The sequence below is a fragment of the Pungitius pungitius genome, chromosome 7 (assembly GCF_949316345.1).
Source record: "Pungitius pungitius chromosome 7, fPunPun2.1, whole genome shotgun sequence".
In the NCBI taxonomy this organism is placed as follows: domain Eukaryota; kingdom Metazoa; phylum Chordata; class Actinopteri; order Perciformes; family Gasterosteidae; genus Pungitius; species Pungitius pungitius.
Window position 1 is genome coordinate 18,592,588 of NC_084906.1, and position 27,533 is coordinate 18,620,120.

The 27,533-nt window shown below is 48.5% G+C and overlaps 4 protein-coding genes across 7 annotated transcripts; 2 read left to right on the forward strand and 2 right to left on the reverse strand.

The window, feature by feature from the left end:
• Positions 1-656: 656 nt before the first annotated feature.
• fam78bb (family with sequence similarity 78 member Bb) lies at positions 657-2,952 on the reverse strand. Its single transcript, XM_037469556.2, has 2 exons — positions 2,422-2,952; positions 657-1,222 (listed from the first exon to the last, which is right to left on the reverse strand). Exons 1-2 carry the CDS (start codon positions 2,796-2,798, stop codon positions 700-702), a joined length of 900 nt encoding a protein of 299 aa, XP_037325453.1. The 5' UTR covers positions 2,799-2,952; the 3' UTR covers positions 657-699.
• A 2,150-nt stretch (positions 2,953-5,102) lies between these two features.
• Positions 5,103-8,774, forward strand: rex1bd (required for excision 1-B domain containing). 2 transcript variants are annotated; one of them, XM_062563537.1, is made up of 7 exons: positions 5,103-5,274; positions 6,052-6,134; positions 6,309-6,513; positions 7,131-7,219; positions 7,413-7,645; positions 7,973-8,033; positions 8,633-8,774. In XM_062563537.1, exons 1-5 carry the CDS (start codon positions 5,272-5,274, stop codon positions 7,483-7,485), a joined length of 453 nt encoding a protein of 150 aa, XP_062419521.1. In that variant the 5' UTR covers positions 5,103-5,271; the 3' UTR covers positions 7,486-7,645; positions 7,973-8,033; positions 8,633-8,774. The 2 variants fall into 2 exon arrangements, with proteins under 2 accessions (XP_062419521.1, XP_062419520.1); XM_062563536.1 differs by having other exon boundaries at positions 7,413-8,033.
• On the reverse strand, positions 8,722-17,510 carry crlf1b (cytokine receptor-like factor 1b). 2 transcript variants are annotated; one of them, XM_037469315.2, is made up of 9 exons: positions 17,282-17,510; positions 16,483-16,814; positions 14,302-14,580; positions 13,809-13,938; positions 13,473-13,645; positions 11,473-11,630; positions 10,803-10,971; positions 9,613-9,794; positions 8,722-8,850 (listed from the first exon to the last, which is right to left on the reverse strand). In XM_037469315.2, the coding sequence occupies exons 2-9, from the start codon at positions 16,538-16,540 to the stop codon at positions 8,827-8,829; spliced, it is 1,173 nt and encodes a 390-aa protein (XP_037325212.1). In that variant the 5' UTR covers positions 16,541-16,814; positions 17,282-17,510; the 3' UTR covers positions 8,722-8,826. The 2 variants fall into 2 exon arrangements, with proteins under 2 accessions (XP_037325212.1, XP_062419519.1); XM_062563535.1 differs by lacking the exon at positions 17,282-17,510 and having other exon boundaries at positions 8,743-8,850; positions 9,609-9,794; positions 16,483-17,037.
• Positions 17,511-17,564: 54 nt separating this feature from the next.
• On the forward strand, positions 17,565-25,737 carry tmem59l (transmembrane protein 59-like). Of its 2 annotated transcripts, none has more exons than XM_037469316.2 (8): positions 17,565-17,908; positions 19,030-19,135; positions 19,499-19,593; positions 19,740-19,892; positions 23,649-23,754; positions 23,856-23,976; positions 24,078-24,195; positions 24,380-25,737. In XM_037469316.2, the coding sequence occupies exons 1-8, from the start codon at positions 17,741-17,743 to the stop codon at positions 24,536-24,538; spliced, it is 1,026 nt and encodes a 341-aa protein (XP_037325213.1). In that variant the 5' UTR covers positions 17,565-17,740; the 3' UTR covers positions 24,539-25,737. The 2 variants fall into 2 exon arrangements, with proteins under 2 accessions (XP_037325213.1, XP_037325214.1); XM_037469317.2 differs by having other exon boundaries at positions 23,859-23,976.
• Positions 25,738-27,533: the final 1,796 nt, after the last annotated feature.

Sequence of the window (27,533 nt, forward strand, 5' to 3'; positions counted from 1 at the left end):
ACAAACAGTGTGCACATCATGAAATCCAAAAGCCGTGCTTTTCTACATTACTCAAAAGCAAAGTGCCTCTGAGGATAAATGAATGTTGGCGAGCTTTCCGTTTTTTTTTTTCTTCTTCAAATCATTAAAATATTTCCTCCCTGAAACATAATCACAAACGAGGCCCCATTTTGTGTGTGTGTGTGTGTGTGTGTGTGTGTGTGTGTTCTTGTGTGTATATGAGGCAGTCTGGTGTGACAAAGCAGCAGGCTTGGACCCGACCCTGGGCCTCCATTATAGAAAAACACACCACCACACTCGCGTCATCTCTAAAAGCGCATCGTCCCAGTAACGTTACCGTTGATGTCACACGGTAACACCATCGCCTCTACTCGGGTGCCCTCCACCAGTGGCACGTCGTCGTTAAAGGCCGATTTAAAAAACCTTTCTAACCAGGCTGGGTGGTTTTCTTTCTGGGCCCGAGGAGCTACGGCGCAGGTCTACGAAGCCAAGGCCCACAAACCCGACGTTTCACTGGATTTAAGGCATTTATCCCCTGGAGATTTCACTGATTTGTGCGTATTGTCACAAGTCTCCGACCTGCTCGTAGATCTTCATCTTGGCTGTTTTAAGCAGTTTTTTTTTCGTTTTTTTTCGTCGCAACGACCCACCCGTGATGAAGATGGAGCAAACGGGGAACCCCCCCCCCCCACGGACGCTCTACTTGGATGGTATGACGACGAGCGGAGGCCCTCTCCTCGGCCTCCACATCAGAACCTGCGCGTCGTTGGCGTTGGGCCTCCCCATGGCGTTGGGTGGGATGGGCTCCATGCGGCTCAGCACCCGCGGCTGGTCCTGGTGCACCCGGCCCACCAGTCTGGCCCTGGAGCCCAGGGGCAGGGACGGATCCACCGCCACGTCGACCCTCATCCGCCACTTGATGGTGTGGAGGAGGATCTTTTCCCGCGATGTGGTGTTGAGCGCCACCAGCCAGGTGGTGAAGCTCTGGTCTCTCTTGATGTTGGTCAGTAAGGGCGTGTTGGATTCGCTGACCGGCACGGCCCAGGTGACGCTGGGGTAGAAGTTGTCATTCATGCTGACGACGAAGCGCGACGGCTTGGAGGTGGGGCCGACTATGGTGACGGTCTCGGTGGTGTTCCCGTACCAGGGGTAGCTCACGCCGTCCGAGTCGCTGATGGCCCTCACCAGGCCTTCTCGTAGCTGAGGCAGCTCCCAACTTGACCTGAAAGGAGAGACACACCATCACTGAGTTCCTGGTCACATGTTTGCAGCAGCTGTTCAATTGGGACGTCCTACTGCTGGGATACTCTGTATTTGGACCTTCCAAATGTCTCTCTAGCTTAGTATGGCAGTGTGATTCATAGAAGGCAGAGAGGGAGACTAGATATGTTTTTTGGGGTAGTCTAACTGTCTGTCATTCATTTAAAGGGTGTGGTGATATTTGAATGACCATAAAAGAAGCCCATCAAAAGACCTGAACCAAAAATAGCTTTATCCTATTGCCTGTGTAGCCAAAGCCTGCAATGCAACAATGTGACAACAAAAACACGATTTTTAATGACTGTTTCTTTTTTCATTTAAAAGTGCATTATCATACACCATTTAAAGTTGGAGCCTATGAACAGTAGGAGTTTCGTTTCTCAGGTGATAATTAAAAAAAAAAAATTCTGACATTAAAGAAAATCCATTTCACTAGAAACTGTGGATTCAATGAATCCCTTTTCAATGAATAACAAAAAGTATTATTCTCGTATACCTGAAGTGAGAAAAGCTCAGGAGGAAAAACAAAGAAGTAACAAGATCTTTTCAGAAAAGGCTTTAAAAGTGTTACCCAGACACCAGCTGGCAATGAGCAGTAAATGATATAGTGGATTATCATCATCTCTTTGTTGTGCCAAACTGTGTTTCCATGTTCAGTCCTAAACCCCAATCTCTCACCCCTGAAAACCACCCACTCCCTAAACCCAGCAGGATTAAACACCCCCTCACATATGCCATCCAGATAACGTGTGTGTGTGTGTGTGTGTGTGTGTGTGTGTGTGTGTGTGTGTGTGTGTGTCGTCGGGGTGTGGGGGAGGACATGTCTCCGTGGGCACAATGTGCATGTAAGAGCATCAACTGTTGTTTAGCTCCTCTAATAGCAGCCTTTCTATTTGGGTGCCAGAGTCACAGGAACAGAATCTGTCGGTGGGCGTTTTGAATGAAGGAGGCCGGCGGCACAGTTAACCTGCTGGGTGCACAAATGCTCCATCCATGCAAACGCGTTATCACGTACACACACACACACACACACACACACAGTGTTGCAAGCAAGCCGTATAGGCGCGTGCACTTTATTTCAGGTTTCTGCTAAAAAAAAAAAACGTCACGAGAGGGCGTGTCACGGGGGACACACAGGTGACGGGGACGTGTGGGACTCACATGCCGACGTCTCCGTAGGTGTTGTAGAACTCCATCTGGGTGCACGCCTGGATCCAGCCCACCACCCAAGTCTCGTGGCGAGGCAGAGGGGGCACCACGACCCGCGCCGAGGCTTTGAAATAGGGCGTCTTGTAGCGGAGCACGATGGGCGAGTTCTCCTCGATGACGGTCGGGCAGTGGTCTATGGTGGCGGACAGGTCGCTCACCACGATGTTCTCCCGTTTGAGGCGCGACTTGCTACAGGCGATGCTCTGGATGCAGCCCATGGCGGTGCAGGTGAAGGTGACGGTCAGCAGCAGCCAAGTGAGCCTGCCGGGCCCGGGGAACCGCACCGCTGACTGGGACTCGACCAGTGTCAACACCACGAGGCCGTGCATCAGATGCAACTGTAAGGCAGAGAGGTGGGAGCGGTGCCGCACTGTAGGCCCGCACGGCAATCACAGCGAGGCTCCGGTGGGATCACGCGAGGGAGGAGGGTTGGAAGGGCAGCTGGGTCCAGACCGGTACCCAGGTTCGACCTCCTCCCACCCCCCCCCCCCCCCCCCACACTCCCCTCCTGGACCGGCCCTTTTGGTGTACACGGACACTTCAACCGGCTCCAGGGGGGGGGACGCTCCGTTGCTTATCCCGCGTGCTCTGACCTCACCGGAGGCTCCAAGAGAAACACCCACGCGAGGATGTTAACAACGCGTCACGTGGTTTTTCGACCCAGGTCCGGCCGTGTCCTCTCCCCTCGAGCCGTGCACACCGTGCGTCTCCGTGTGCCCCCTCCTCGAGGGCCCGACCCGCACGCGCGCCTGCTGGAGCCCCTGTCCGTAACCTTTGATCCTCTTCTTCCTTCCCCGAGCTGTCATGTCACAACAGGCGTCGGGGGACCGGCGGACACCGGGGCGCCGGCAGAGGGACCCGGTGGTCGGGCGGTGAGGCTCGTCTGCTGCTTCTGCTGCTGCCTGTAACCTGAGAGGCGGCGGCGGCGTTACCGTCCGTCATGCCTGTGGACTCGACGGCAGGGAACCCCGGTGCGACGAACGAAACACGCGAGTCCGCGCATCGGTGACGGGGGGATAACGGCTTCTTCTGGCGGAGTCAAGACGACGCGGGCGGCTCGTTCCCGATCGACTGCGGAGGAGAAAACGAGCCACGCAACAAACCCGCCGTCGGCGCGCGTCGTTGATTGACGAAACGGCGACATTGTTACAATAATGTCAGATTAACGGCGTCGGGGCGACCGCGCGGGGCACCGTGTCCGCCGGGCGGCATATTCGCGTGATGGGAGCTGCCCGGCCGAGTGTCGCTGTTCAGCCTGCGTGGTGCTGAAGATGCTGAAAGGACCAATGAGCAGCGGAGGGGGACGGAGGGCGTGGGAGTGTCTGCGCTGTGGTAGCCCGGGGGACCTGGTTCCTTCCATACGGAAAGGACGTGTTTTTTTTTTTTTAATGACGTGAACGTATGAAGCAGATGTCAATGGCTGGATCGGCTGAAATTGTGATTGATGGAGGCTGTGAGGTGGAAGGCAACAGGTGTAGTCTCTGCTGCGTCTCATTTGCTGTGTTAATTTGCTCAGAGGTTGTGTTCATCAAACACCACCTCGTGCATTGTTGTAACAAAACGGGCGATTAAATATTCAAAAAAGACACGCTGTTTTTCATTGTGTGGAGAAATATTTGCGTGGTTAGGGTGCAGTCAATCAGAGAGACCTCTTTCACAATAAAACTGTCACGGTCTTGCCAAATCAAGCTCAACTAACCCAGTGATTGCATGGGCATGGTATTGTACATGTTCCGAGTGATTAAAGGAGTTACAATTAAGATTGAGAGATGAGATTTTCTGTTTTTCATTCTATACACGATCCCTCCCCTTTTCAGGTGAAGACCAATATAAGCACAATACAGCCCATATTTACCCCTAATGATATAAGTTAGGAAAGAATACACAGAATCTACATGTTGATTGACTTTTAATGGCAGTTAATGAACAACAGTTGAACAGTATGAACCTCACATGATTTGCAAATGTGGTATATAATGGTATATTAATGCATGTATTTATCCCATTTCATTCTGATAACACACTCAGATATTGTATTGCAGTTTTTTAAGCAGGATTAACAGAATATAGTTGATTTGTAATTTGTATTGCCTTGATATTGTCTTTTCAGACAATTTGTCAGGTTTTAATAACCTGATAAAATTAATAAAATGGAATAACCTCCAAATATAACCTTGATATTTTATGGATGTAATGATAACCAATTATTCTGCACTTTTTGAACTTCCAATATTTTAAGAAATAAGTCATTACTTTAAACATACAATATATTGTCTGTTATTTGACTTGATGGAAGAAATATACCAACATGTTTTGACACCTAACTTCTCCACGCTTGCAAAAAAAGGAGCTCTATATCTATACACGTATTGCTGTATGGTGTGTATGCGTTTTATTAATACCCTACACTCTTTACCTATTCTCTAACTACTGTTCCTGTAATAATTGACATTATGCTTTGTGTTGCCTTACCGAGGAAGATGTTATTACAAATAAAGAGATAAATCTGACAATGAAAGTATAAATCAAACAAACTGGAACCATGTTCAAATTAATATAACATTTTAAAACAAGAGAGCTTTACTCTTGAAGTTTGTAGCAAAGGAACTGTGTGGTCGTTGGATATCTTTTATTTTGAAAAATAATTAGCTACTGTGCGCAGTGCGTCACTTCCGGGTGGCAGGGCAGCGAGGCTGCTGATTCACACAACGAAGAGAAACAACGTCCCGTTTTTATTACCTTTAAACATGTCACTGTGATAAACCGGGGACAATAAGCGACAGCATCTTTTGGCAGGTTACCATGGTGAGTATTTGTAGATGTATACTAATTTTAGGTGTCTGAGAGCTTTGAAACTTAACACTTCCACATGCGCTAAGCTAATCAATGCTAGTATTAACTTGACTAACGTTAATTTACGGAGGCGAAGTTGCAGATTTAGAGACGGTTTGATCTGAAACACGTTTTAACTGGAACTTTATTGGAGTTTCAAGCAGATTATCCCTGCATAAGAAGCCTAATTATATTCCCTCTTTGTAAAGACTAACGTTAATTACAACCAGTCAAATCTACTCTATAACGTTATTCAAAGGTAATTGGTTTACAATACTGTAGCTACAAGGTGAAATGTAGTTTAACTATGGTCGTCATACATGTTTCAGTTAGATTAAAGTAAAAATAACAGTAAAAATAATAATAATAATTATAGCTTGAATGGATTAATATTCTGTTAATCAGGTGGGACCAGTTCACTGTTTACAAAAAGCAATTAGGCACAATTTCCAGCCTTTGCACTAAAGTCCTAAACATGTCACGTCCCAATACGTTTGAGTCCCAAACAAGTCTCAATGAGCTTTTCTCATAATGCCACTTTAATGAGTAATAATACATGCAATGTAATTGCATACTGTCGGACTAGTTAAAACAAAATGGATTTTGTGAATGATACGCATTTTCATGTCAAAAACCTCAAGGAGACGTGCATTCCTAAGCCGTTTGTGTGGAAGTCGTGTGTGTGTGTGTGGACCCCTGTTAATTCCATCTGCATGTTTTGTGTGAACTGCCCTCGTTTCCCCCCCGCAGGTCCCATCGGACTTTAAAGCCCTGATTCAGAGGTTTTACCACCTTCAGTCTGAGCGGGTGGAGACGTATCAGCTCTTTGAGGAGTAAGTTTGTGCCTAGTATCACCCGGCACACTGTTGACAGGTCTCTGCGTGTGTCTCCCAAGAATCACGGGCCTTGATTTTGGTGCTCATGAACGTACAAAAGCATAAATGGTACCTCTCATTCATCTATGCTTGTGTTTTTTTTTTTTATGGGTATCAATTACTGCCTTCCAGAGGACATGAGGCCTACTTGAGGACAGGCCCCCATTATGACTTTGACCACTACAAGGAGCTGGTCCATGAGATAACGCAGGCCTTCTGCGGCATCTCCAAGGAAATGCTGGAGATCAAAGAGAAGCTGCACCACCAGTTCGACAGGCCGGCGCTTTCTGAGCACATTGAGAAGCTGCAGAGCAAAGAGAAGCACAAACTAGAACTGGTATGTGAACACTATATATATATATATATATATATATATATATATATATATATGCTTTTTTACAACAATCTCTATTTCAAACAAACTCTTTACCAGCAATGAGGGATTGTGTTTCATCCTTACTGATGATGATAATAAATACTACTTCTTCTTTTTCTTCTGAGAATGTATACACCACTTTTTGTTAAATGTGTGGAACAGACCCACTGTTTGAACACAAGGAGGCAGACTTCTTGCACAAAACATTTGATGAGCTCCGTCTTGCTTCAGGCACTGGTTTCACCGCCAGTACGCAGGGATTCTTATTACGTTGGCAGCTCAAGTCTTAAAGTACGTGGAGGAAAAACCGCACGGGTCCTTTTTCAGTGACACTCGTCCCGAGTCTCGGAGGGACAGTTTGAGAGCGCCGTTAAAAAGACGGCGCGCCTCGCCGCTTCCCACACCTCGTACATCTGGCGCTCAGGGGGGGTCGTGTGAAGTTTGATCAACTCGACCGCCTTTCTGCCAGTAAAGACATAAAACCCCTATTACCTCAGAGTTCATCCCTCCCTCCCAGCCGCCCCCCCCCCACTGATGAATGGCTTGCATAAATCTTATCTGGCGTGCCTTCTCCACAGACCGCCAGGCTGCAGCTGGCCAGGCAGCGGGCCCAGGATCACCCGGAGGACGAGGGCTGTCAAGAACACATTCAGGGGATCAAGCACGAGTAAGAGCGGCTATTACCGTCCCTCCCTCCCTCCCTCCCCACCGCTCGCTCACCATCAAAACTGTGGCCAGCGCCCGGAGGACTTCCTGTTTCCTCTGACGCGGAAACGGACAACTGTCAAAACATACTTGCGAAAGTGTGTAACATAACAACTAATGTGTTTGGTTTCTCCCACCCCCTCCCCCCCCCCCAGGATCATCAAGAACAAAGAGGCCCTGAGTGAAGTCTTGCAGGACTTTAAGTACGACTCCGAGGAATTTGATTGACAGGTGGCTCCCAGGAGGCGGGGAAGACGAATGAGCCCTGCTCTGCTGCAACTTCCATCTTTGACTCCTCAGCTGCACTCATCGATCCCCCCCCCCCCCGGCTCCGCCCCGCTCGCTGCAGCAGTCCTGCTCCACCCAGGGGACATTTCACATTCAGGCCGTGTGTGTCTTTCTATTTGTAGTTGTGTGTTTTTGTTAATGCATACCTCAGCAGAAAAAAAAGACATGTAAATACTCTTGAGGTTCAATAGTTTTCTGGATGAGTTTTATTTAACACAAAATAAATGACTTTTTAATGTTCTGCAGTAAAAGATGATGAACTTAAACAGAAGTACGCAGTTATATAAATGGTTTACTGGGACGTAGGTATAATCTACATTTCAGTGATTGAACAAACACTTGCACCAGTTTTTAATATCTGAATTTAAATATCAAACATTATGATCGCCACTGTTTTTGTTGATGACATTTTTTTTTCTTCTCAAAGACCTGCCAGGCGTCACCGTTTAAGATGACACATGTGTGTCCGTCACTGGAAACAAACACAGGTGTGTGACCTGGGGAAGCAAACTAAATGCTAAAGAATTACGTTTATTTCTGCTGTTTTATGTTCGAGTTCGAGCGGAGTTGTCTTTGAATAATAGTTTATTTTATTAAGAGGCTTAACTCTTGGGCCTTCAATGGATCCCAACCGCAACCAAGTGAAGCGTATATATTGTGGATATTATAGAAGATATTTGCAATCAAAGCCTTTGTGTCAATTGAGCGTAATGACGTGACTAAAAGCTCTTCAGTGATATCTCAAATCAGTACGTTTGATGAAGAAAATCATTTCTAATTGGCGCTCCACTCTGAAGTAATATCTCCAGCAGTAATAGCAGTAGACACAAACTATTGCAAAGGTCAAACCAATAATAACAATATAAACCTCACAGATTGACATGGCCTTGGAAAAAAGGGTTAGGGTTAAAAATACATGAAAAGTAGAGTTAGTTTGTTTTGAATATTCGATACTTGCTTGAGTATCACATACCAACACGTATAATTTATGAGTTGCTTATCTTACATAAAACTTAAGTAGGAATATGTTTTTTTTTCATAATAAAAGTGCAGTTATTGAGGGCTTAGCATTTGTTTGTGCACACAGATCTGTCGGACAGATTCGACCCGTGGAAACGGTAGAAAAAGAAGACTTCACTCCAGTCACCCGCCACTCTTTAAACTGAAGTTGAGGCCGTGAGACGGAACACTGCAGCAGGCCCCCGGGGCCCAGCGGTCTGTCACTGTTTCCTGATGCTGTGCGTGAATTAAACTCCACGGGCGGCGCGCGGGGCGGCGCCGCTACGAATTATCGCCTCGTAGAATCTGAAAAGACACAGAAGCAGATGGTTCGTACTGGGATGATTTAAACGGGGGAAAAGGGCATGTCATTTAACAGTCATCACAGTAATCGCTCCGTCTGGCTGCCACTTCTCTCTCTGCCCCTTTTCTTTTGTACCATCTCTTCGCCCGCTACCTTCCCTTCTCGGTAATCAATGGAAACCCGTCACGTGATCAGAGGCATTGTCCTCTGTAAAGAAAAAAAAAAAAAAAAAAAGAAGAAAGCACGAAACCGCTTGAGCCGTGGGAGGGTTTCCGTGGGTTCAAGGCCGGCGCGGCAGAGGATGTGGCTGAAGACAACTCGCACACAAAAGCACAGCGAAGACGCCGAGGCTCTGCCTGCCATTTGGCCCGAGTTATTTTTGCAAAAGGGGGGTCTATTACGTGCCACGAGGAAACAAAAGGGGGACCCATTGCAGCGGGCCGTTAATTGCATTCACGCGCTCATTATCTCTCTGTTGTGGTCCTCCCCCAAAGGTCAAGTCGGCATTGTTAAACTATGGAATATGAAAAGCAAAGAAAACAGAGGGCATCTGATACTTTCAATGCTCCCACTTCTGCTGGAGTCAAAAGAGCACATTTGACCTGATCACAAAGTGAAATCTGTCCTCTGGGTGATTGTTAAACAGGACTTTATGTGTGTGTGTGTGTGTGTGTGTGTGTGTGTGTGTGTGACTGAGTGCAGCTCAGCAGAGGTAATGAAAGGAGAGAGAGAGAGAGGGAGAGGGAGGGATTCTGCTTACCTACCTGGTTGCGCGTTCTGTGCGATTTCTGCAGCCACACCCTCCACTGATCGTACAGTTTGATCGACATGCCGCTGCAGCCCGACGCGTGCTTGCGGACCCAGCCGAAGAACTGCTTGAGTTCCCGTCGCAGGGTGGAGTTCTGCCCGCCGGGCTTAGGGTCGCAGGAGCCGCTCTGCAGCCGCTCTGCCGGGGCGGGGGCGGGGGGGGGGGCAGCATCAAGGTTACAGTTAGGACACGGGTGTGTGGATTATGCGCCAGCTGCTCAATGTGTCGGCATGAATGACACCTACGTGGTTCTTCCTCTCTGGCCCTTGTCACTCAAAATAGTATTCTGGAGTTGCAAGTAATGATCATTTTCTCTTTTGATCAATCTGTTATTTCAAGTGTGCTTTAACTGTTGGAGGTGAACCTGGTGAACACTGTTTACAGGATGGGTTGCGACGAATTTCTGCAGACCCATTCATGTCCCCCCCCCCCCCCCCCCCGCAGCAGGATAAACCGCGATTTGCTAGACCCAAATATGGTTGATGACCCCCTGGTCTCCGTGCCGGCCTCGGGGGCCGTGGACCAGCGCAGGGAGGTCGGAGGATTAATGTCGGCTGATTTCACAAAGCGAGATGTGAGCAGTTAAACAGAACTGTGCGACGCCTTAAACCGCACGACCTTCCCTGGGGAGGAAAGGCTCCTGCTGGACGTCGTCGGCCTGCTTACAGTCGATTCCTTTTTTCGGCCAACGATCCGATAACGACTTCCTCCCTTTTGGGAGTAAATGCCGCATGAACTGTGTAACTCATTATCTGCTGCTCCGCCCGCCCCCCCCACTAACCTGCTTCCACTCAAGCTTTACAGAACGACCCCGGTTTGGACTTGATCAATCTTCAAAAATCTATCCAAACGCCCTCCGGCTCCTTGCAGTTCCTTCTAACCCTTTGCTGGGAGATTTCCATCAAGGTATCCAGCCTATTGATGTTTGCTTTCCCCTGAGTCACATGCGGTCTGGATCAGCTTATTCAAGATGCTGAAACAGGGATAAGGACATTGGGTTGTTTTTTTTTCTTCTTTCTTCTGGGTTTTTAATTGGCAGGGAAAGGTAGATTATTAGAAAGGAAAAAACTGGTAAAGATTCATGGGCATCATCGAGGTTTGGGAAGCATTTAAAAGCGAGACGGACTAATAGAGGAAAGACTTTACTGCTGCTGGGTGTGGAGGCGGCAGCCGGGTGGCTCCAGTCACTCCAGATGCCGGGCTTCCTGGAGCCGTAGATGCCCACCGGGTTGCACCTCACCTGGACAAAGTAGACGGTGCCGGGCCGGAGGCCCGCGAGCCGACAGGATGTCTGGTTACCCACATCGTCCACCACCTTTTGGAGGGGGGCAAAGCCAATGATGTATTAGAAACTGTAGTAGAACTACTTAATTTCAACTATACAGACATTTTCTGCATCTTTTCTCAATGTTGCTTTTTCTTCTGCCAGTAGAGACGATATAATAAATACATTTTTTTTTAGCTTTTTGTTATCATTTGATTCTGAATCCTGAACTCTGAAAACACTGCATGCACCTACAAGGCAGACGCAAAATATAATACAAGCTGTGGACAGAAGATGTTAAAGACGGAATTTAAGCCTCACTAGGGAACCTTCTGGAGGAAACCCAGGGTTAAAAATGTACCAGCAAACAATAAAGCAGCAGTCGAGTTCTTCTTCAGAAGTGTTGTCTGCTTTGTAATAGAAGCCATATGCGGGAGTCTAACGATGCGGCGGGAGCCACTTTCATCATTTAATGGATCGTCAATGCTCAAATATTTCCACAGCGGGCCTCAGAGGTGTCACAGCCAAAGAGAAAAAGTGTGCGTGGATCACCTTCCACTCGCTGCTCTCCTCCAGTCTGTAGCGTATCTGGTACTTGGCCTGAAACAGGATGTCCTTGAGCTCGGGGGGGCTGGCCCAGCGGACCGTCAGCTGGTCCTCAAGGTCGCCCACGCGGCTCACGTGCACGCTGGCAGGAGGGTCAGTGGTCACTGCACGGAGGAGGCAAGGCGTAAAGCGTTGTGGCAGACAGCAGATGTGCAGCAGTTAGAGCAAGGACACGGGATACACAAGGTTTCCATGAAACCAGCAGAGGAAATATCTGGACCCATCATTCATTATGATGAGGATTGTCGGTTCTTTGTACACATCAGCGACGAAAGTAGAACCGGTGCTTGGAGAGTGGATTTATCTTGCGTCCCTGAGGATGCTGGAACATGGAATCAGAGCGGTACCATGTTCAAAGACCCATCCATGTGCCTGGCAGAGTTCAATGAGGGGGCCAAAATGCCCACGGTGCCACGGCGTGGTGAAGTTTGCTCCGAGATGCTGAAGGCTCTGGACATTTTTCACCTCTTCAGCGCCATGTGGAGGTCGGGGACACGGCCCACGTGGAGTGACAGACCAAAAGGCTTAATGCGGCCTCCCCCTGGAAGCACAGCGGGGCGGAGGAATACAGGGTACCACTCTTTGCTCTTGATGACCTCAGATGATATGGTTCTGTTGGCTCCCACAACGGATGACCTACTGGGGGGCAGGGAAGTGGGTGATAGCCAGGAAGTCTGAGGCCATGGCGGGTCAAGTGAGGTTGAGTGAGGGTCAAACGGTGAGCGAGATGGAAAGGCATATTTTGGGTGCAACCGTCAACAGTGACGAACGGCGTCGCTCCCGACGTGGATTTTACGAGGCCCGTCTGTGGGAACGATACCAGCGGACGGGAGGATCTCCTTCCGTGAGATGGCCCGGCTCGCTGGTCCTTCGGGTTGAAATGGGCCAGCTAAGGACGGACATGGCGAACGCCAACCATTTAGAGCGCATATGTCAAACTCCACATCCCCGCAGTCAGCGCCAAATGTTGCAGCGACTCACTGGGGCGCCAGTAAATAATGTTTATGAGAAGGCAGCTTTTGTAATGTGGAGAAAAAATGCGCCGTTCTCCGGTCCGAACGAGGGGTGCAAACCATCCGAAGCGAAACGTGTCATAACAAAAAATGCAAACACAGCGAGTGAATAATTTCCATCTGGGAGCAAAATAAACATAAAGATGTTTATATTAACAGATGTTAACAGAATTACACACGAGTTAATTACTAGACAAACTGTTCCACTTTGCACGGCGGGGGAAGGCACAGAGTGTTCCCGCATTCAAACACTTGACCCATCGCGATTAAAGCGGTCGTAAACAAGTCCAGGGCTTTGACGGGATGGCAGGACAGAGATAAAGAGAGGAACTTATTAAAAGAGCCCTTAAGTGTTTCCCGTTTGTGACCTCCTGCCTCAGACATCCCTTGCTGCATGATGCCATTTTTTTTTTGATTAGTTATTTTGCATTCAGCTCAACAGAGAAAGAGAGAGGGCAACAAAGCCAGAACAAATGCACTCCCAGCCTATCGTTTCGTTTATTGGGGACGTGCAACGCACCCTGCGTAAGGCAACGCTTATCTGTCCCTCAGTCAGCACTGATGGAGATGAACGCTCGGAGAGGATGCCCAGCCCTGGGCAATAAACCCTCCGCACCTGACGCCTCTAAGCCGTGACCTTCATTCTCTCACTGGGGGCTCCTGCGAGGCCTTCGCCACAGAGGCTTCGGCTGTGAGGTCAACTTTTACAACCCCGCAGTTTCTTTGAGAGAAGCAGCCTGAACACATGACGCTTTTACAGAGGCGGGCCGGACAGAGAGAGAGAGAGAGAGAGAGAGAGACAGAGAGAGAGAGAGCAATCCATAAAAAATAAATCCCCCTCTCCCCTGACAAAGTGTGTGAGCCATATGCAGGGAGGCCTTCACACAAACAAATGGAACACAAGAAAGGAAGAAAGAAACAGTGCCCACCCACCTACATCCAGGACGTCCAGGGTGATGACGTCAGAAGTGGCGGAGCCCAGCCGGTTGGCCGCCTCCACCCAGATCTCGTACGGGGTGAAGAGGGCGAGGTTGCGGGGGATGTAGCAGGAGTGGCGGTGCTTCCCCGTGCTGTAGATTTCACACTCCTTCTCTCTGCCGTACCACCTGGACGGAAGCAAACGCAATGAGCCGGATCCAGCTCCGACCTCCCTCCGTTCCCTCGGCACTGGAGCACCTGTAAGCGGGTCTACCTGGGTGGTGCCGGACGGGGGGGGGGGGGGGGGGGTGAAGCACCTGTAAGCCGCGGCCGGTTCGGGGGGGCGCTCACCTCAATTTGTACTTAAGGGTGTATTTGGTTCGGACGTGGGTCTCACCCCGCCCCCCCGGGCTCCACCTGCAGCTCAAGTCCTTCGTGTTGTGGGACCAACATGTTAAATTGACTGGCTTCTCTGGGGGGACTGGAGGGGAGGGGATGGGGGGGTCGGGGGGGGGGGGAGTAAGACACAAGAGAGACACAAAAGTCAGATGTAGAAATTAAGTTGCATTTGAGTATTTGATGAAATAGTGCAGGTAAGGACTGCTTAGCTTAACTTCTTTTATTGTGAAATTTACAAAATAAAACCGCTAAAAACAGAAAGTTTTCACATCAGAAAGTTTTTATATCAAAACAGATAATGTCGATATTTTAAGGTTATATTTTAAGTTGACAGCAAACCAACCTTTTTATACCTCATCTTAGATTTTGTCTCATCAACCCAAAGGCTTCATATGTGTGTCCTCGTGCGTTACTACATGTAGGGACAGCTAAGAACTCCACTTACTGCCCACGTAGAGACAGGAGCCGGCCAGGACGTGTCCGTCCGCCCCGTGGCACACCAGGTTGTCCCCGGACTGCTGGCGGGAGCCGCTGAGGTTGTGGAGCGTGACGCTGAGGGTGTCGGGGCTCAGCACGCTGTAGGTGCTGCTGGACAGGCTCATCCCGTTCAGGGCCCAGTACAGAGTGCTGGCGTGGAGGCCCAGCTCGGGGCTCAGCGTGCACGTGGCCGTCAGGCTGGAGCCGATCCGCAGGACCGGGTCCTGAGGGGAGATGACTGCGGCTTCTGGGTGGCGGCAAAACACACAGAGATATAAAAAAAAAAAAAAGGTCCATTAGACGTTACCGGAGCTTGAAAAGGGGCTGACTTCAAATTGCTTTTTGTCTCATAAGATATTAATTTTTCAAAAAGATAAAACCAGGAAAAGATGGAAATTAGGAATTAGGGGCTGGAACCTGCAAACGTTGGCTGTTTTGTTTGATAAATCGGAATCAGAACAGTTGGACATGCATTAAAACAACAAATAGACAATATGTACACAGTCCAAAAGAGACGGATGAGCCATAATTGAAGAAGAGGAAATAAGGAAAAAAAAAGAATAATAGTGTGCAGTTTATTAAATATAGAACAGAAAGGATGAGAGAACGTGTTCCAACTGGAATGCAGATGATTATTTGAATGTCGTTGACTTCAATGATCTAATAAACTATAACAAATCAGAACTAAATTATCTTTCAACGTGTTTTAACAACTCAGTAGTTTAGAGCTAATTTAACAAATCAGAAATGTAAATACGATTTTAGTTTAGATTTCACAGCAGACGATCCATTTGTCTGTTTTTTCCCCAGACAAAAATACAGATGTAAATTCATTCAGATTTTTTTTTTTAAAGCTACAAACAAAATGAAAAGTCCCTAAAGCATGAACACTAAACTAAACTTGCTCATGTTGATTTTCTTTTGCATTTTCTCTAAGCCTTCAGAGAACGTTTGTGTGCAGCAGCAGCAGCAGCTCAGCACACATTCGTGAGCCGGTAATGAGGAGGATTTATGGAGACTCCGTGGGATCGGTCAGGAAGGTCTCCCCGGCTGTCGGTGAGATCCTTGAACGCTTTTCCATACCACGAACCCCTCTCTCAGACTGCAGGTTTTGCCTTTATGATTGATGCGCTTGGGAAATGTTACCACTGGACGCCTTCTTCTCGGAGATACGAGGGTGGTTTTATTAACCCGGCTCCAGGTGGGCGGTGGACAAGCTGTCCAGCACATGTGCCATCTGATACGAAGGCACATGTACAGAGATGAAAACGGTGTCTTCATGCAGGATGAAGGAGCAATGACCTTTGGACCTACGGGATATTCAATATTAAACATGTGGGAAATCGAAATTAAAACAATGACAAACATGCAGGTGTTTGTTTTTTTCAATAGAGGCACTACCTTCAGATCATTTTCTAATTATATTTTCTATTAATAACTCTGCGGGGAAAAAACATGGAATGTCATCTTTCCTGCATTTGCTTAATGCAACAACCCACTACATCCCCATCACGTCTCTGCGCCTTCATTTTAGTGGACAATTATAGGATTAAGCTTTATTAAACGTATAATTTGTCCACCAAAAAGCAGGGACATTTATTTAGAACTGTAAAATAATCCACTCAGTACCACTAACTCCAGAACTAAGAAATGATTGTGAGATAAGCTGATGTTAAATAGAGGTATGAGCTAATATAAAGTTACATACACACACACACATATATATGTGTGTAACTTTATATGATGTAATTCTAATCCAATTTTCTTAATTTCTTAATTTAATAGTTTCTTAATTTGCCGCTGATATTCCTGGTTTGTTATTTTAACCATTTAAACCTTCTTTTTCCATTTTTCATGATCAAAATATTTTTTAAAGTAGCAAACTAAATACATATACAGGAATGACAAATATTTTTGAAAAGCCACCTTCTCCGAATACCTGTTACGGTTTTTAATTATTAGAGGTACTTATGTGTAAATGTGCGAATAATCCTGCTGATTTTAAGGACGTTGGTTTGAAACTGGTTGCTGTGGTTCGAAGCCTCCACGAAGCAGCTCACTGGGAGAAACTCTTGGGGCTGATTGGAGCTGGCCCACGTACCCGGTGCGCACGGACACACGCGCAGTATAGCGCGCGGCGGGTACTCACGTCTCGACGCCTGCAGCACATGTGGAACCAGGAGGAGGAACAACACGGAGGGAAACATGGTTCCCGCTGCTCCCTTTTCCCCAGGCTTCCGGGACGCGCGCTGGGGTACAGGAGGAGGTACAGGAGGCGAGCGGAGGTACAGGTCTCTCTCCCCGCGGCAGCGAATGGCGGCTCTCCAGCTGAAAGTCTGCGGCGCGGAGTCACTGGCGGCCGCTGGAGGAGGTCCGGGCTTCTCCTTCCTCTGAGCTCCACCGCGACTCTGCGTTCGGGCTCCTCCTCCCTCGCTTTCCAAGCAACTTTTAGCCGTTAGAGCTGCTCAGTGTGTCCCCTCCCTGAGACACACACACACACACACACAAGCACACGCAAAAATACGCGCACGTATACACGCAAATGCAAAAATTGAGAACAACTTTAAGTTCAACATTAGGCAAATTAAAGGCACTTCCCATTGTGTTATCATTGATAGCTTCAGATGAGGTTTCAATAAAATAGAACATCCGGTATGTGAATAGTCTAATTAAAGCAGTTAAAACTGCTCATTTATGTGTGTGTGTTTATGGTGATTTTAGGTATATTGGGACAAAAGCATTTTACTTATGGTAGTCAGGGGTGTTAATGCTAAAATCCAATGACATCACAGAAGTAAAATGCGTTTTCCTTATGGTGTCCCAAATTACCTGAATTCACCCTAGAATATAAATATACACACACACACACATGCATATATATACACACACACACACATAAGGAGCAAGTACTACATTACAATTTAAAATTATTAACAACATAAACAAACCATCCGCAGATGAAATGACTTCATCAGCTGTTAACAGTCCAGAATCACTCCCGTTTGTGTTGCAGGATCTTAAACCTTCCACCTATAACATTGATTATTTATGAACCATCAATACTTGAACAAACGCTCCATCTGTCCAATCTGCACAGCATCTGCCACCCGCAGCCTGGTGCTTTCGACACATTTTTTATGAATATCAACCACATTGTGCACTGCAGTGAAGGCAGCTCTGCGGGTTGTGTGTTTGTGGGGATGGGGGGTGGGGGGGGGGCAGCTTGTGCTTGGTGGTGGTGGTGATGATGATGACGATGCGTGTGACGACACGAGCAGGAGCGCAGCAGCACACAGGACCCGAGCTGAAGCATCAGCAGCATCAGCAGCAGCAGCGCCGCCACAAAGGGAGCCCGGTGCCGCTCGGAGCTCGACTGACTCTCCGCTTCCTCCTCTCCCGGCTTTCGGATGCTGCGGCTCGGCGGCAGGATGTGCGCCTTCTCGGCCCTCGTCCCGGTGCTTCTCGCCGGACTCGCGGCGGCGGCGTCTTCGGATCTCTTCGACAACCAACTGGGCGACATCAATTACTGCAAAAGGCAATGCCAGCTCAGCGTCAAAAACAAAAGCCCCGCTAAAGTAAGTCGTGCCCGTGTGTCGCACAGAGCGCATTGGCAGCAACGAGCCCGAACACCCCCCCCCCCCCCCCCCCCCCACTGTCCGACATTCCCGCGCCTGCACCGACACGCACACGGGCCACAGCGTGTTTAGCATCGGCAACAACAAAACACCGTGTATTCACACGGGGTACACGAAGGCAGATGTAGTTTGTGTCCGTGCGTTAATGACATGCTCGCTGCATCCTCTCGAATGCTTCCGCGCACAATGAGGGCCGAAAGATGGATGCAGCTCATTTTCTTCTCGTGCAAGAAGTGGACTGCATCCAGTCGGCTCCCTCTCGAGATGCTCTTGCATTAAATTGCGACACACATTGATCGTTCCGCAATCCGCAATTCAGAGAGGGCCACGCGGGGCTGTGAACCGTGAAACAATGGACCTTTATCGATCGATACCACAGCATCTTTCCGGTTAGCTGACGCCGGACCGGACCCTCGCAGTGCGGGTTATGATAGCTGCGGATCTCACCAGGGGTTTATGTGATTTACAGCCTTACATTTCCAGGGTTGGATGTTTTTCCTTTAACCATCCTTACCCCCCCCCCCCCCCACCCTACTCCTCCTCCTCATCTCAGCTGCCTCCAGGTGTGGTTCAAGCATCCTGCAGGGCAGCATGGAGCAGAGCTGCAGAGCGGTTGACGGATTCAAAACTAGCCACTTGAGCGTGTGTGTGTGTGTGTGTTGCAGTAAATCGAGTTTAAGGCCAACATAACTGTGCATAGAAACGTGAAACAACAGGGCAACGCTTCATGGTTCGAGATAAAGCTCAGGGCTGCAAAAGAAGAAAAAAAAAAGGTCCTCTGTTGGTCAATCTCTTTGTTCCCAAATAAGTCACTAGGGGGCGCTGTTTCACGGTGAAAATGCCTAGAATGAACGCATCATGACCAGGAGAACTACATTAACGTGCATCGTCCATTCTGACTACCTTTCTCTTATCCACTGCTCATCTGGAGACCCCATAACCCCTCATCACATCATGTTTTCCAACACATGTGGCCTGAGTTTATCCCAGAGTGCGAGGCACATCTCTAATTTTGCATCCACCCCCCCCCCCCCCCCTCTGTCTCTTTCCTCCGCTGGTAGGACTCCATAATGAACGCCTGTCACCGCGGCTGTCGCCTCTACTCCATCTGCCAGTTCGTCAATGGCAACGCCGGCTTCAATACCACCAGGGAGGAGTGTCAGGGAGGTGAGTCGGCGGGTCCGTCGTCTGTCTGTTGGACCGGTCCTGCACACTTGCCGAGCAGTCCGAAGGCCGCAGTTCAAGCCGCGATGCTCACTTGTGCATCTCGTGTCAATGCCTCACGGAGTGCAAGCGACTGGGACCATTTATGTCCCATAGCCGATCCAACTGTTTCAGGCAGTGCAGAGCCAATGTTGCCTCCTTACATCTTCATCCAGTGACTGCTACTTGAATTGAGTCTTACGAACCTTTGGAGGAGTGAGTGCTACATCTCCCTCGCATCTCTCCTGAGGCCACTCGCTCTTGTGCTTCTTTCTGTCACTTTTTTACATGCTTCTCAACTCTCTCTCTCTCTCTCTCTCTTTCAAGCCTGCCAGGAGGCGTACATTAAGCTGCTGGAGCAGGAGGCCTGCTGCACCGGCTGTGCCAGCCAACCCTCTGAACCTGAGCTCAAGAGGAGGAGGGTGAGAAAAATGCTAATGCGGCTATAGGAGCCAAAGTGACTTAGGATGTCTGGATGCCGATATCAAGTATCACACACACACACACACACACACACACACACGCACAAATACATCTCCTTGAGAGTGTGTTGCTCTCTCCTCCGCAGCTCAGGGCCATGACTCTCCGCCCCAAGACCCCCTCTGTGATGGAGGCCGTGTCCAGTTGGTGCAACGACATCGTCAGCTCCGCCCAGAGCTTCATCTCCTCCACCTGGACCTTCTACCTGCAGGCTGATGATGGCAAGGTGGTGGTTTTTCAGGTAAGACCCGGCCAGTAGCTCAAAGTAACACAATATGCCAGTTTACACTCTGAATATGCGTGCTTTTTTTTAATAGTTTTTGGCTATGTTGCAAGACTCAAAAATAAATTAAGAGTGGTTTAGTGAAGCTGCGGAACAGCAAAGTTTACCCTCGTCATTCTCAATATCTGCACTTTTAACCGAAATGGATCTTTAAGTGCATCGCTGCAGAATGCACATGTACACATTTATTTCTAATATCACCATAAACCCCCTGTTGCTCACACGCTACGTTATGGCTCACTTGAGTCAAGATGATGACCAATGACTGAAGATCAACGTCCACGAAGCTTTCTCACGTCGCATGTTTCCAGCTGGAGGTTAAAAGCAAGCCGGTGTACCTTTTGCAGACCGTTCGTTGCGCTTAACCCTGCTTCCTGTGAAGATGAGTAGATAATATATCTGAGCTTGGATCGCTGCCAAAGCGAGAACCAGTCTCGGCCCCCTTTCTGGAGTCAGTGCATCTGTGAAGGTTGAGTGAGCAAGGGCACGGAGCAGAGGGGGGCGGGGGGGGGGACTGCAGAAAGCCACAAACATTCTTTCTCAGCGCTTTAATTGTTTATAAATGTCCTTTCGTATTATGTCACTTCCCCCACGCGCGCCATGCATATTTGATAACCGGCGGGGCTGCATGTGTGTGTGTGTGTGCGTGTGTGTGTGCGTGTGTGCGTGTGTGTGCGTGTGTGTGTGTGAGCTCGCCTCGGGACGGACAAACCGAGCTAAGGAGTGAAGTTCTGCTTGTGGCAGATGAATATTTCCCGAGGTCTTTTCTGGAATTCGAAGGCGACTAAGTGAACGGGGGCCCGCCAGGCACCCCCCCCGCCCCCCCCCCCCCCCCACCGAGGTGAAACCCATGCAGACCCACCGGGGGGAGAAGATGCAGACTCCCCACATAAAGGGAAGCGACCAGCGTGGTCTGTCCAACCAGCTGTATATCCGAACATGCCCTCAAAAAAAAAACTGGTCAGAAACCTGCACGCCCTGTCTGGGGGGGGGGGGGGGGGCTTCCCCCGTTTGATGGTGTTTTTAGTCACATAATTAAAGGGCTCAATGGGAAATGACAGCATTTATGCACTGTAAACCAACACGGGGTGAGCTACTGTATAAAAGAGGAGTCCTTTGTTGCCTCAGATTCACTACCGGGCCGTCAGAAGCAGAGGCAGCAGCCACAGAAGATGAAAATCACGGACAACGTGATGGATGTTTGCTCTCTGCGGACGTGACGGACAGGCCGGAGTCGTCGGGGGGGGAGGGGGGGGGGGGGGGGGGGGTTATGAGAAGAACGCCAGGCCGGCGTTTAGTGGGCAGCTGGCAGACCGCCGCCGAGATGACAGATCGACTTTCCGAGGGTTGAGGCAACAGAAAAAGGTCCAGTTAAATTGAGTGACAGCAGCAAGGGGCCCAGCACGAGGAGAGGAGTCCCCATTGCTTTTTGGAAACGGCATTAGTCATCCTGCCCGAATGAATGAAATTTTTTTTTTTTAAAAGCCCGAACAGAAGGGAGCGATCCAGTGAAATAAGAGTGGCTTTGAGTTATGGCGCTACATTAAAAAAGGAAGTCAGTGTTCTCTCTAAATCACTCAGGCGCAGGAGACTTAAAGCATGAATGTTAGAAACAGTATGAGAAACATTCTCATGATTTATGGCATCAGGCGCTATTTACTATTATGTTTTATCTACCGTGTCTGTTGCTCTCAGCACAGATGAGTTCCTACTGAAAAGAACTTTTCAAATCGTGTCACAGTCATTTTCTTCCCCTCATTTGTACACAAATGCTCATTTTCTCACACAGCTTGGCATTGTAGTTATTAATCAATCAAACGGAGAAAACAGTGAGTTTTTCGGGGGGGGGGGGGGAATACTTTCTGAAGTAGACAAATACACATTTGTTACTGAGCCTGTGTTTGTCTTTGTAAAGTAAGAGGTCTGTATGTGGTTTGGACAACAATGGAGGAAGAAGCTCTATCAGGGCTTGATGCTTATTAGTGGGATTAACATTTTTTGTGGATTTTGGTATTTTCATGAGGTGTTTTCACAAAAGTATCCCCAGACTTGTCTTCTACACTTGTAGTACTCTGCATGGTGAGGCACTAAACTCACCCACCAAAACGCAACCACAAGAAGGTCTTAACAATGGTCTTAATTGAGGACATGTGGTGCTTTAATGCAGTTTAGATTTAAAGCCCAAGTTGAGGGGAACATATCATGATAAACTCATTTTGCACATTCTAGTATCTTTAGTGCCTCTAAACTCATCTAATCGGCCTTGCCCCCCTCCCATCTCTGTCACATGCAGGGTCATTAAAATACACCGGCCCCCATCTGAGTATCTCCACCCACGGTTGTGGGATTTGTGTGGGTTTCTTCGCCAGGGGGGGGGGGAGCTTAAAGAGACAGATGCTGCAGTGTTTTAGTTTGGGTGAGAAAAAGGAATGTCCCTTTTTGACCATCGAAGCATTTAATCGTGTTCTAAAAGACCACCAAGCATGAACATGTGCACATATTGAGACCAATGTAAAGTGGAATTCTACTCCTCATATGTCTGTCTGATGATTAATGCACTTATTCAACGCAAGCATTTCCCCCGTAGGTCTGCACAAAGGCAACAAGTTATTTCAGTCTAATTGTATCCATCACGTCTCTGAACTTACAAACCCCTTTTTTTCCAGAGCACCTTTATGCCCCCCCCCCCCCCTCCCCTCCCCCTTAATGCATCACAGACTGCGCTCATTCTGATGTTTAGAGTCCTTCAGTCTGCGGCCAATGAGATCGGCCCCCTCAAGTCTCCCCGAAACCTTCACACTGCCGCTGCATCTGGTTTCAATGCGTCCTTTGCAGAAAACAGCGCTCGCTATGGGCCATAAACCCACTTGTGAAATGCCTTCTTCACCAGAAGAGGTTTGGAAATGTCGTCGTTAGCGTTTCGGGAGGCGATCTGACCAGCCGAGCCTCCGCGGTTCCTTCGTTGTTCCCGGACAAATTGAAATCGTTCAATGGGACGAAGTGAAGTAATGAGAATGAAGGAGACCGAGTTGTTTTTAGCTGGTTTCACCTTAAAGTGCACGTCGCAACAGGAGGTGCAACGCTCCTTTAAATACCAGTTTGTGTGTATGTGTGTCGTTGCAGAGGCCAACAACAGCGATGTTCCAAGCGCAGCGAGGGTCAGCAGTAGGGAATCCAAAATCCTCTTTTAATGAGTTCTCCAGGGGGGGGGGGCTCCAGAAACCCTGAGAGCAAAATAAAACCCCAAACAGCGCTAAAACCGACACGTCGCTGCTCTTTTGAAGGGTTTCTTTCAGAGGTGCTGTCCCAGCTCAAAGGGGGGGGGGGGGGAAGGTTCCACTAAACTGGTTTGGGTGGGTGATGGTGGAGGCTGCGAGACACACCCTCCAACAAATAGAAAAGATGCGAACATATTGAATTCTCATAATCTTGCTTGTGCTTGGATTGATTTGGGAGACATTTCTTTTCTCGGAGTAAATTCAGACGGTGAAGAAAAATGTAAAAAGGTTCAATATTGATCTCCTTGTAACAATGTAATCGCATATTTTCCAATTTAATACTAATCAATGTCAAGCTCCACCTTTGGAGAATTGCGGTTCGACCCCATTTGTCGCTGAAGGCTACATTTTAGCCTAGCTTAGCACGAATGCTAAAAACAAGGAGAAACCGACCCAGACCCCTGTGATGCCGCTCTGTTTCCCCCCCCCCCCTCAGAGCCAACCGGAGATGGAGTACTCGCTGCCCGAGCTGCAGGCCCCTCGGTCCAACGTGGCGGACAAACCCTGGCCCCAGGTCCACTCTCACACCCAGAGACCCCACGGTGAGGACGCGTGCCCACGGCGCCGCCCGAGCTAGCAGCGCGACCGCCGCAATAGTCACCGCGACCCTTCTCATTTTTTTTTTTTTTTGTGAACCGCACAGCAGGTGTGAGGGGACACGGCGACAGGGGGGCCTCCAAAGCGGCCGGGGCTAAAGGGAGGCGACCCGTCCAGCGCGCCGACGACCCCGTGGCCGAGCACGACTTCCTCGGCTGCATGTCGAGGTGACCGCGTGTTTTTTCTTCTTCTATAAAGTACACTCTCTATTACTGACCGTCCTGCGTGCGCTTGAAGAGAGGGCTTTAAGAAGCTTTCTGCTCCGCAGACGCTCCGGGCTCCCGCGGTGGATTTTGGCGGCGTGTCTCTTCCTGTCCATCATGGTCATGCTGTGGCTCAGCTGCGCCAGCCTCGTCACCGCACCAGAGCAGCACGTCAAGACGCAGGTACGCACTCTGGTCCGCCACTGCGGGCTCATTGAGAGCGACCTTTTCTAATGGGACACAGGAGCACGTGGCCTCTTTGAGTTCACCTCGGGTTGGGGGGGAAGTGTCGCAGGGGAAGTCGTGGCCGTTGTCACCCGTTTCCTTACTTGTCTCCTTCCTTGTCTCCTTCCTTGCCTCCGTCCAGCTGAGCATCAACGGGGACAAAGAGTTCCTGGATAATGTCCACAAGGTGAACCCGTACCCCCTGAGTCCCGTGATGGCCGTGTCCACCAAGCAGCCGGAGGAGAGCGAGGAGGCGGGGCCGCTGCCGGTGAAGGTTGACCTCAACAGGACCTGCGTTTAGAGGAGGACCAGTTGGAGAGCTGCTGTCCTTCCCCCCCCCCCCCCCCCCCCCTCGCCCAGGATGACCCCGTCGGCCCAAAGGTGTACAAAACAAACACACAACCGCAGGACTCAAAACCAATCACCAGAATTTTTTGATTTTCTTTTTGATGAATCAGTGCTCTCATCTCACACTGGAGACCACGGATTACAGCGGAGAGCTTTCAGATTATGTTTCCATGTCATGCGTGGCCCAAAGAAGACATGGTGGTGGTGGTGGGGGGGGGGGGGGGGGGGGCTTTCTAGATTTAATTTTGCCTCGTTCTCACAGAGAGTTGGTAATAATTGATGGGTCGTCGAGAGTTTTGAAAGAGTGGAGGGAGAGAGAGTAAAGAAGGATGGACGGAAGGTGGGGACAGTTCTTTGGAGGGAGCTGAGGGAATTGAAAACCATGTTTTCTCCTCCTCACGTAAAATCTCAGGCGAGTGGATTGAAAGCCGGACGCTCTGTCTGAGAAATAAACAACTAACTTATCTTCTGCTTTATTTATTCAAAGTCGTCCACATGGGTTACCTGTTAAATAGTGTTATTGAAACGCCATGGATCCACAGATTGGAAAGAGACGCGTCGAGATCGCACCTATCGCTGTATTATTCTTATTGTTATCGCTCTTATATCACCTCGAGAGTTCTTAACTGTTATGTGTGCTTTCTAATAGCTGCCTATTTTGTATGTCCTAGGAGCAAACACACACACACACACACACACACACACACTCTGAAGGATCCGCTCTGTAACAATGTGTAATGCAAAGCTTTTCAACACAGACTGTTGTTTTTGAACATGTGCTGTAACGCTCTCTTATCATCCAGGCAATAAGTGTAGACAATAAACCGTGCATGCGAGTGACGCTTTCGATAGTTTAGCTTAACCGCCATGCCAGTACGGCGGGCATCTACTGTAGACTTGTGTGATTTTTTTTTGTTGTTGTGTGTTACTATATACTGGACACACTGAATAGAACGTGTAATAACGGACGCTGATTTGCCTCGTGATTTACGGGAAGGACTCTTGATTAAAAAGCCATTCGTTGAAGGTATGTCACCGGGGGTACGATATGAATTTCAAACTGTATTGTTTCCTTTTTACTGGTCTGTTCATTTTCAAATCAAAATGATACTTAAGACACGATGACAATAAAGTGTTTTCATTGTAAATAAACGAGGGGTACGTGTTGGTTTTTTTGTCTACATTGAAAAAAAGTATAAATTAAAAAAGAATAACCCCAACATTACTCACTCTCGCCAGTGTGTATTTAAGTGAAACTCGCACTAAGAAATGAAAATGAAACAGAGAAATAATGGACTCATAATAAATAGTATCGGTAGGATGGATAGCTAAGTTAATATTAAAAGTATGTGGACAGCAGAACCTTTTGTGGTTGTTGAATACCATGACCTCACTAGTGGAGGCTTTATTCGTACACTGGCTGCAGATATTAAGTAACATTGGCCCCTGAGGTCCTCTGATAAGGCCTCAGCCTCTTCTAAGTCATTTTTTAAAAGATCTCACTCTTCCTTTTAGCAATGATGATTGTTTTAATTGTTTGTTTGTTTTTTAAATCGACTCACACACAAAATGTTTCTCCAGCACTCTTAACGATTAAATCCGGGATGTGTAATAAGTATTGATGACCACATGGTGGCAGCATAGCTTTGGTGTTTCTCAAAAATACCTTGTTTTGGGCTCACCTGAACTTCGATGATACATTTAAGAATTGCACATCAGATAATTGTTTTGCATTAATAACATTGTATAATGTCAGTGAGAAGTTCTTTGTTTGCTTCTTCTTCTCGATCCAGAGCTATTTACACTAAAGGCTGAAGGGGGAGGGGGGGGGGGGGGTGCACCATAGGCATGATTCGAGTGATTCAAACTCCACAAAATACATTACACCATGTTTGAATGGATGCAAAATGGCCGTAAAATCATTAGAGATGAGAGTCACTTCTGCTGCAGCTTCGGGTGAAACCTTTGCAGCCGGGACGTCTGCTGGAACCGAGCACCCTCTACCTGCAGGAGACAATAAACATCCGGTGAAGCTTTTAGATTCAGAGCAATCAGAGGGTTGGCAATTGTGTCCAATTGGCCTTCAACGACACACTGAAGGAGATATCAAAAGACGCTTCCTCGTTGTCAGCTGTGACGTCATAATCAAACGAAAGGACCCTCCCTTGCAAGCGGGTGTAACGTTGCAGAACCGTCTGATGTTTCTGCAGGAAGTGGGAAGAGGTGAGTCCACAGGTGAGGACGATCAGAGGACCAGTGACCTCTGGACCGTCGGGTTTGAGACGGACACTGATCACCCCCGAGGCGTTTTTAACACGCTCATTCTGCTCAATGCAGAGGGCGCGTGCTTTGTGGTTTTGACCTCCTTTTCCAAGTGCACGCGCCGGATCGCAGCTCGGGTTTTGTCTGCCGTGCATTCAGACACTTTGGGTAAAGAGAGAAAAATGGACCGCTGTAGTGCCACTTCAGTAACTTGACCGCGCCCTTCACTGTGTGGATGAGTCTGGCAGCAGCTGGGCTCCCATTGATGATCCATCTCGTGTGTGTGTGTGTGTGTGTAACCGATCTGGCTAAAAATAGATCCATTAATAGTGCGTGGACGTGGCAGAGGAGGAAAACGAAAGGGACGGATTGTACTCTTCACACCGACATGTTGACTCATTAAATGCAAATAGGACCCCGATGCCGTGCTTCCTCCGTCAGTGTTTTCTGACAAAGGGAAAGATGAATAAACATCTCAACACACCACTTGCACTTTAATCACAGTTAGTGGACCAGCAGCATCGAGTGAATCCGGGTTCGATCCATTTCACCCAATGGTTCCCTTCTTCTTGCCCCATTGGCTGTGACTAAGTGGGCCCTCGTTTAACCAATCACTGAGGTCACGAGTTCACGTCCTCCCTACTAACCCACTCCCACGTATACATATTTGATTAGCCATCCAAAAG

Coding starts and splice junctions, on each gene's coding strand:
- fam78bb (XM_037469556.2), bottom strand. CDS start 2,798: ATGCACGGCCTCGTGGTGTTGACACTGGTCGAGTCCCAGTCAGCGGTG. Junction 1,223..2,421: donor ACCTACGGAGACGTCGGCAT/GTGAGTCCCACA, acceptor CTCTCCTTTCAG/GTCAAGTTGGGAGCTGCCTC.
- rex1bd (XM_062563536.1), top strand. Junction 6,135..6,308: donor ACGTATCAGCTCTTTGAGGA/GTAAGTTTGTGC, acceptor ACTGCCTTCCAG/AGGACATGAGGCCTACTTGA. Junction 7,220..7,412: donor ATTCAGGGGATCAAGCACGA/GTAAGAGCGGCT, acceptor CCCCCCCCCCAG/GATCATCAAGAACAAAGAGG.
- crlf1b (XM_037469315.2), bottom strand. CDS start 16,540: ATGTTTCCCTCCGTGTTGTTCCTCCTCCTGGTTCCACATGTGCTGCAG. Junction 14,581..16,482: donor TGTGCTGCAGGCGTCGAGAC/GTGAGTACCCGC, acceptor GCCGCCACCCAG/AAGCCGCAGTCATCTCCCCT. Junction 13,646..13,808: donor ACCCTTAAGTACAAATTGAG/GTGAGCGCCCCC, acceptor GCTTCCGTCCAG/GTGGTACGGCAGAGAGAAGG.
- tmem59l (XM_037469316.2), top strand. CDS start 17,741: ATGCTGCGGCTCGGCGGCAGGATGTGCGCCTTCTCGGCCCTCGTCCCG. Junction 17,909..19,029: donor AAAACAAAAGCCCCGCTAAA/GTAAGTCGTGCC, acceptor CTCCGCTGGTAG/GACTCCATAATGAACGCCTG. Junction 23,977..24,077: donor TTCCTCGGCTGCATGTCGAG/GTGACCGCGTGT, acceptor TCTGCTCCGCAG/ACGCTCCGGGCTCCCGCGGT.